General features: G+C 44.8%; 1 protein-coding gene across 1 annotated transcript in view; it reads left to right on the top strand.

Annotated features, from left to right (window-relative positions):
• Positions 1-1,473: 1,473 nt before the first annotated feature.
• Positions 1,474-8,574, top strand: part of LOC134095987 (cohesin subunit SA-1) — a 38,953-nt gene continuing 31,852 nt past the window's right edge. Inside the window, exons 1-9 of the mRNA XM_062549716.1 lie at positions 1,474-1,614; positions 2,375-2,438; positions 3,353-3,458; positions 3,637-3,846; positions 4,432-4,528; positions 4,981-5,057; positions 5,619-5,823; positions 6,714-6,865; positions 7,313-7,510. Coding sequence (XP_062405700.1) covers positions 2,401-2,438; positions 3,353-3,458; positions 3,637-3,846; positions 4,432-4,528; positions 4,981-5,057; positions 5,619-5,823; positions 6,714-6,865; positions 7,313-7,510 — 1,083 coding nt within the window. The 5' untranslated portion in view covers positions 1,474-1,614; positions 2,375-2,400. The remainder of the gene's footprint in view (positions 1,615-2,374; positions 2,439-3,352; positions 3,459-3,636; positions 3,847-4,431; positions 4,529-4,980; positions 5,058-5,618; positions 5,824-6,713; positions 6,866-7,312; positions 7,511-8,574) is intronic.

Genomic DNA, 8,574 nt, shown 5'->3' with positions numbered 1-8,574 from the left:
AGAGCAGATGGAGATCACACAGGTTCTGCTTCATCTCTGCGGCAAAATCCACTCTTCAGGGACTAGGCAAAAAGGAGAAGGATGCTATGCCACCTCAGTCGACCCCAGCCAAGCCATTTCACCTGCATTTAGTCCCAGGTTAGAGCTCGGGGACCTCCTTGCCACCTCCTCTCCACAGCAAACATAGCAGTCTTCAATGATCCACACATTAGGTACTGCCAAAATAGAAAGGTAAACATTTAATTACATTCATACCTGTGTAACCTACAATGAAAAGCAATACAAGTACAACACAAGTGTCAACTAACAACACTTGCAATCAGTATTCATGAGTGTGATTTTGACAGTAAAATTACATATTGTGCAAATCATTGCTCTAAAATTGTATTTAGTTTTACTCATTGCATAATCCATAACACAACACCCTTGTATATTCATTGTTTTCATTAGGTCCCTTTCCACAGGTGTATAAAATTAAGCACCTTGACTATGAATGCAGACAGCATGTTTGATTAATACACCTGTGGAAAGGGACCTGATGAAACCCATGATTATTGCTAAAACATAAAACACATCAATGATGTACAACTAATACTAGACTAAAATTTTGTCAATAACTTGACGGAATAAGGCGAGCTTGATGTTGACAAATTATTGTTAATGTTACAATGAAATGACCGCCACATTCAATGTCACAGGATCATACGTTTCAACGTTTCATAACTACATTACCAATAATAAAATGAGAACAGAGATGGGTAACGTTAATCACTAAAGCTAAAGATCAATGTATCTGTAGTGGAGTCTAACTTTCTCTATCGTTTATTGTAAATGGGGTAACGTAACGTTAACAGCTAGCTTATTTCACCTGCTAGAAGGCGCAAACACAACTCCGTTCATTATAGTAGGCTAACTTGTTAGCAGCACTAACTATTCACATGAGTTTACCCGGTTAGCTTGCAGGATACATAATCATAAGATGTCTGAACACATGCCTTAAGGAGACATACATGAACACGGTTCAACTTACCAGCAAATTCAGGTGGGTTAGACTCAGTCTTCGACTTCGGTGGCTTCGCAGTAAACGTAGCAGTAGCCAAGCTTGCCAGTCTCGTAACGTATTAGCTGCTTAGCTGAACAAGCCGAGCAGAACAGAACACCTGTTCGGCTCAGTTTCGCACAAAGCCCGCCCTTTCACCCATTTGATTGGATTGGCCAGAATGTGGGCGTGGTTAGGATTTCCCAACGTTTCCCAAGATGGCGCCGCCCATACCCCCCATAAACGGCTTCATTTGAGTTCTTCAGAAATCTATGGGTGACGTCACAGACGCTTTGTCCATATTTTTTACAGTCTATGTCATAGACCTAAAAGAATAGGTAATGATTTCTTTTAGGTCTATGGTAATGATGGGCCAATCAGGTCACTTCAGTCTTCTTCCCGCCTTTGATTACCTGAGGTAAACAGAGCCAGGGAGAAGGTAGCTAACGATCCTGTGTGCGTCGAACTGAATGCGTTTAGCCAGTCCAAGCTAATTATAACATTAAGTGAGTAAGTCTGTATTTGTCAGTCTGAAACCAGTGTTCAGGAGCTACCGCGTTCATCATTCAACACAGGTAAATCTTGACATTTCAAACTTAAGGTCATGTTAACGTTGCCACTTCAATATGCTTATGGGTAAGTTTAGGCTGTGAGGAAAGGCTGCCAGTCAGACTTTAGTTCCAAATCTTGCTTGAGGTAACTTAAGCTGAACGTCTCCACTAACTGACAATTTTGCTTAGCAAGCCAGTGAAGCAAACTGACTAGTTGTTTTTCGTTTTAAATTTCTTGAAAATACATTATCTGCAACTTTACATTGACATTAAATCAGAGACGTCTAATGTGCTGGATCTGGAGTTAGTAGCGTTAACAGGCTGCCTTATGCATATTAGCAGCAGCTAGCTGCTAGCTAGTTTTAATTAAACTAGCAGTAGTTTGATAACGTTAGTTAGCATGGATTGCCTTAACTTGTTCAACAACACTAGCTTAACGTTAACTTAATCAATATTAAAGTTACTGTTAACAACAGCAAACAACCAATCATTCATAACGGCAACGTTATAACATCAGTTAAACAATTACAGAGGTAGTAGCATAGGAAAGCATCAGAGATTTGAGAGAGTCGGGTTACCTCATAGCTACTGGGCGTTGAGTTGAATAACCATCCATAACCTTATTACTATTAGTGTGAGCTCCCTGCTGAGCCTCCGGTTTGTGATTGGTTGACGGTTAGCTTGATGTTAGCGACAGGTTAGCTGAGCTAACCAGCAAACTTCATCGAGTTAGGATGAAAATAAATATCACTTTAATCTTAACTTATTAATTATATTTATTCAGTCGGCTGACAAGTTCAACATTTCATTATGGACATGGAGCAATTGGAGGGCTCTGCCCTGGAAAGGTAAGAATCGTCATAAATCCTTTGAGGCCATATCATACATGTTGAATGTGTAACGGTGATTTACTGAACAGTTAAAGGGATATTCCGCCATTTTTGGAAATACGCTCATTTTCCACCTCCCCTCGAGCAAAACAATCGATATTTACCTTGTTCCCGTTCATCCAGCCATTCTGTGAGTCTGGCGATACAACTTTTAGCTTCAGCCTAGCATAGATCACTGAATCGGATTAGACCATTAGCTTCTCGCCTGCTAGCTTCATGTTTAAAAGTGACTAAGATTTCTGATAATTTTCCCATTTAAAACGTGTCTCCTCTCAAGTTAGAAAGTGCAATAAGACCAACTGAAAATGAAACCTGGCGTTTTTCTAGGCTGATTTGACATGGAACTACACTCTCATCTGGCGTAATAATCAAGGCAACTTGCAAACGTACCATAGGCGCAGTGATATCGTACGCAGCATCTGAAAATAGTCCCCATAGACATCAAGCAGTAGTAGTGCCAGTAGCTGCAAGTTGCCTTGATTATTACGCCAGATGAGAGTGTAGTTCCATGTCAAATCAGCCTAGAAAAACGGCAGGGTTCATTTTCAGTTGGTCTTATTGCACTTTCTAACTTGAGAGGAGACACGTTTTAAATGGGAAAATTATCAGAAATCTTAGTCACTTTTAAACATGAAGCTAGCAGGCGAGAAGCTAATGGTCTAATCCGATTCAGTGATCTATGCTAGGCTGAAGCTAAAAGTTGTATCGCCAGACTCACAGAATGACTGGATGAACGGGAACAAGGTAAATATCGATTGTTTTGCTCGAGGGAAGGTGGAAAATGAGCGTATTTCCACAAATGGCGGAATATCCCTTTAAGAATGTGTCTTGTTCACTATTGTTCCTTTTCTTTGTCTTGTGTTTTGGTTCAGTTTGGAGGAAGATCTCTCAGAAGATGTGTCAGAGTCTGGAAGTGACTTTGAGGTTCAACTCAAATCTAAGAAGAGGATGAAGCAGACAGTGGCCCATGGAACTTTGGTCTGCAAACACACACACACACAGACACAGACACACAGTCATGCATGCACACTTACTTGCTTACAAACCTTGATTATTCAGTGCCATTTCACCAAAGCATATGTTGCTGCGAGCTGTCTGTAATGTTTGTTTTTTTACATTTCCAATTCTCTCTCTCCCCCCTCCCCCATTTCACCAGCCACCCAAGAGACCCAGACGAAACGTGTCAGACCAGTCAAGCTCGAGCCTGACGCCTCCGGCTAGCAGTTTCTCCCCTGTACAGAAGGGGCCCAGACGCGCCAGCCGGCAGCAGAGAGGGAGGGCAGGGGGAGAGGAGGAGAGCGGGAAGGAGCACACCACTGCTGGGAGCCTGTATGAGGCCGTCAGTTCTGGCCGCAGTGCTCTAGTGGTAAGGGAGTGAGGGAGTGTGTGTGTGAGTGAGAGAGAGAGAGAAAGAGAAATGGGAATAGAGAGAAAGAAAAAGGAGAGGGTGGAGGAAGGAGGTGGTGGAGGTAGAGAAACTGTGGAAGAGACATGGGACTGAAAGGGTGGGGGTTGGATGGTGCACTGCAGGCCCATATAGATGACCGCATTTCAGACCCAGATTCTTGCTCTTTAGAATTCTCCTTTAGAAACTGCATTGAGTGCTACCTCCTTCCCCCACCAACATCAACACCACCATGATGCCCAAGTGTGTGTGTGTGTGTGTGTGTGTGTCTTGGGCAGACATAGATTCATAAGAGAGATGAGAACTGACTGACGGACAGGGGAAGCGTATCATTCATCCGATGGAGTGGCTAATGACAAGGAGATGGATGAAAGAAAAGCTAAACGGAGTAGGAGAGGAGGGTGGGTGATTGGGGGGGGGGGGGGGGGGGGGGGGTTGTTGAAATGGGAATCCCTGACCTCGGTGCACCTCCCTCAGCGTGATGCTACAAAAGATACATAACCTTGAGCGGTGCGTTCATTCGCCTCATTGGCTGTCTTCTCTCAGACGGTGGTCTCTGAATGGCTGGAGGACTACAAGCAGGACCGTGAGGCGGGGCTTCTGGAGCTCATCAACTTCCTAGTGCAGTGCTGTGGATGCAAAGGTGAGAGGTCACGGAAGCAGGGGTGTGTGTGGCTGAGTGCATGTTGCGCTCCGTTGGGGGATAATTGAGGTCAAAGGTCAAGGGAATGGCGTTTTGACTTGTCTTTAAGAGTCATTGATCGGCCCTGGGCCCCTCGTCAGGCCTGTGGTGGCAGGACCCCCCAGCTTAAGGGACCTGACAGACCAGAGAACAAAAGCGGCAACACTTTGCTCATCTGTTTCCACCATGCTCTGCATAAACAAATAAACCCACTCTCTCAGACAGACAAATGTTTACCTTTATGTAAGCTTATATATGTGTGAGTGAGTTTACGTTTTGTCCTCTTCACATGTGTCTTGGGAATTTTATATTTTGATAATGAATGCCTCTTACACATTGAACAGCTGGAGATGGAATCAGGGATCAGGGCTTGGCAGATTCTAAATTCATATTATTATTTTTTTTACATACAGGTGTTGTTAGCAAAGAAATGCTGACCAGCATGCAAAATAGTGACATTATCTGTCAGCTGACCAAGGAGTTCAAAGAGGTAAGTGCTGTATCCAGATGGTGAGTCGCAGGCAATCACTGTGTTGAGCTGTAATAATCTTTCTCTTCCTGTCATTTCCATCTATGTGGACGGCTCAGAGTCTCTTGGGACCTTCACTCTGACCCACCCCCACTCCCCATATTCTCCCTCCTCCACTATCTCCTGTCTCTCTCTTCCCTTTCTGTCTGTCTGTCTCCGTTTTTGTCTGTCTGCCTGCCTCGCTCTTCCACTTCAAAGCTTTGTTTGCTTGGTGTTTGGATATACAGTATAATGCAAAACATCACATGGATCATTAAGTGTACTTTAAGTATATCTATCTCTTGTTTCCTTCACCTTTCTCTCTGCCACCCCTCCTCTCCTCTTCCCTCCTCTCCTCCCTGCCTTCTCTCCAACTCTCCTCTCCTCTCCTCTCTCCTCCCTGCCTCCTCCCCTCACTTCCTTTCCACTTGTCCCTGCCCCCTCCTTCCCTCCTTCCCTCTCCTCTTCCTCCCCTCTCCTCTCTTCCTCCCCTGTCCTCCCCTCCCCTCTCCTCTCCTCTCCTCTCCTCTTCTCCATGTCCAGGACTCGGCGGCATACCCTCTGTCCTCGGTGGGCCCCCAGTGGCGGCGCTTCCGTGAGAGCCTGTGTGAGTTTGTGGCCCAGCTGGTGCGCCGCTGTCAGCACAGCCTGCTCTACGACGACTTCCTGTTCAGCACCCTGGTGCCGCTGCTCACCGGCCTGGCTGACTCTCAGGTGCGCGCCTTCCGGCACACCAGCACCTTCATCGGTGAGTGATGTGCTCTCCGTGTTCCGTCCTGCTCTCTGTGTTCAAAAGACGGTGTGTTGCCAACGCCAGTTCCCTATTTGTTATGCCAACCGAGCACTTTTGAATTTTAATTCGAGTCCCCCACGGCACATGAGACTCATTGCCAGGGAAGGAGGAAAATCATCATGCAAAAAGATTGCTTTATGATGGGTTGTGCGGATAGTTGTCAAGTTCCACAGAATAAACAAATGTACTAAAATGTTGAGGGAGCATATTTCAAAAGCTTTTAGATAACGTAAAACAGAAAAGTTCACTTTAGATCTCACTTACTTTACAATCCTAAATGAAAAAATTATTCACACAAAGATGATTTATAATGCCATAAAACCAATTGGTGGAATTGGTGTGAAAATGACTTTGATGCTCCAGTGTTCCTCTCATTGATGAGTCATTGATTGTGAATCAGCCTGAAGCAGTGAGGTGGTGAATGTGGTGCCCTTCACTGTGGTAATCGGATCGGTGGCTTTAGTTACAGAGCCTCTCCCCAGTGAGTTCTAACCCGTCCCTAATGCAGCCGCCGCTGCAGGGGTGACTGCTGAGAGGTTATGTGTGAGTCATCTAGTTTCACTCAGTAATGAGGTGCAGCTCTCAGAATGTCCGTAATGTCCATTACCACTCACCAGGACTTGGTTTAGGCTGATTGATGAGTTCCGCTGTATGCGGGCGTGGTTATACACAATGGTACAGTTGCACAGATGGAGTGTGTATGTGTGTGTGTGTGTGTGTGTGTGTTTGTGTGGGGGGGGGGGGGGGTAGCTATTGCTTTTGTCCATTTTGTGTTTGTCCATAATGTTCTAATTGTTTTTACGTGTGTGTGTGTGTGTGTGTGTGTGTGTGTTTGTGTGTTGTAGCTATGAAGCTGATGAGTGTGGTGGTGGAGGTGGCTGTGAGTGTGTTTGCTCAGATCCAGGTGACCAAGCGGCGCTGTGAGCTGGAGAAGAGCAAAGCCTCTGAACTCCGAGCCACTCAGAAACTAGAGGAGCTGGAACAGTCTCACAGCGAGGTCTCTCTCTCTCTCTCTCTCTCTCTCACACACACACACACACACACACACACACACACACACACACACACACACACACACACAGACACAGACCACAGACACAGAACCTCTCACTCACTGATACCCAAGTGCCCATGAGCTATAAATACAGTACAACAGTGCACAGTGCACATCCCCCTAGAGCAACAATATCCACACACACACACACACACACACACACACACACACATTTATATTTGGATCACATATGCTGCAGATATTTGTTTTACCATTTGTGAATTTATAAAGTATTTTATTATTTGTTAAAGAAGGGTGGTAGGTTGTAAGACTAATGGGTTGCCATCTGAATTTTGCATTTTGAAGTGTGTTTGTGTGTGTGTGTGTGTGTGTGTGTGTGTGTGTGTGTGTGTGTGTGTGTGTGTGTGTGTGTTGTGTACATACACACAGCTCTTGGAGCACCAGACTGAGCTGTGTTCCATCATGAACGCCATCTTCAAGGGTGTGTTTGTGCACCGCTACCGGGACCGTGTGCCGGAGATCCGGGCCGTGTGTATGGAGGAGCTGGGTGGCTGGGTCCTGACCAACTCCTCCGTCTTCCTCAACGACGGCTACCTCAAGTACCTCGGCTGGATGCTGCACGACAAGGTTTCCCTCTCCGTCCCCTGTGCTTTCCTTTGGGCACTATTAACACTTTTGATGGTGATAGTTTAGTTGTAGTCTTGTAGTCTAGTTGGGCGCGTAATAAAATCTCAGACATCAAACAAGGACAGCAAGCAGATCCTCCATAACTGCAGATCCAGCTGGATCTGGATGATCATGTCGTATAATTGAGAATTGTTTTTTTTTTTTTTTAGTATATCAAAAAGGTACTTTTTATGTTATGTGAGTGAGCACACACACACACACACACACACACACACACACACACACACACACACACACACAGACAGAAGGACTCCCCTCTTCGGCCTTACAGGGGGCCTGGAAGTTGGGTATGGACTGAGGGAGAGTGCCATGATTGATGATTCCTTTTGTATGATTTCTGATTGATGAGCTTGTCTAGTGCATGAGAAGCACAACACTGCTGTTAGTCAAGCCTCAGTGTCTGTTGCACAAGGAGGAAGACTTGGATATAGAAATCATAGATGTGATGTGATAAGATGAATACATTGGGACAGAGTTCTGAGCTGCATGATTAATGACAGCCTTTGTGATTAGCTAATTGCAATGAACAGCCAATGTATTCAATTTAAGTCAAGAAATTACTGCTCTTTCTTCCGTCTTGAATTAATGGCACGTTCACATAGGACTGATTAGTTGTGGAGTGGGGATGTCCTGGGATATCTACCGCTCTGGAATGCCTTTTATCCTATCAGAAATCGATAGTTTGACCAAACCTAACTGCTGTATAATGTGAGATTACTAATCTCTGTTAAATAAATAGTTTGTCAATAGCGGCATAAACTGAATTTTGAGTTAATTGATGCTGCTGTATTAATGTTGTTGCGGTGTCATTCCACTCTTGTGGGTGTGTATTTCCTACTGAAGACTGTAATTGATTTCTGTAAACCCCATAAGCTCTCTGGTTGCCTGGAGCTTCCTTTCTACACTGGCTCTTAAGTAAAGTAGAAATATTGATCAATGAGCATATCCTTGGCAAAGGCTTTGGTATTGAAAAGAAGATTGTCCACACACAGACACACAGCTGT

This window comes from Sardina pilchardus, chromosome 11 (assembly GCF_963854185.1).
Source record: "Sardina pilchardus chromosome 11, fSarPil1.1, whole genome shotgun sequence".
NCBI classification, from domain to species: Eukaryota; Metazoa; Chordata; class Actinopteri; order Clupeiformes; family Clupeidae; genus Sardina; species Sardina pilchardus.
The sequence above is the reverse complement of the archived record's forward strand: the minus strand, read 5'-3'. Positions and strand labels throughout refer to the sequence as shown.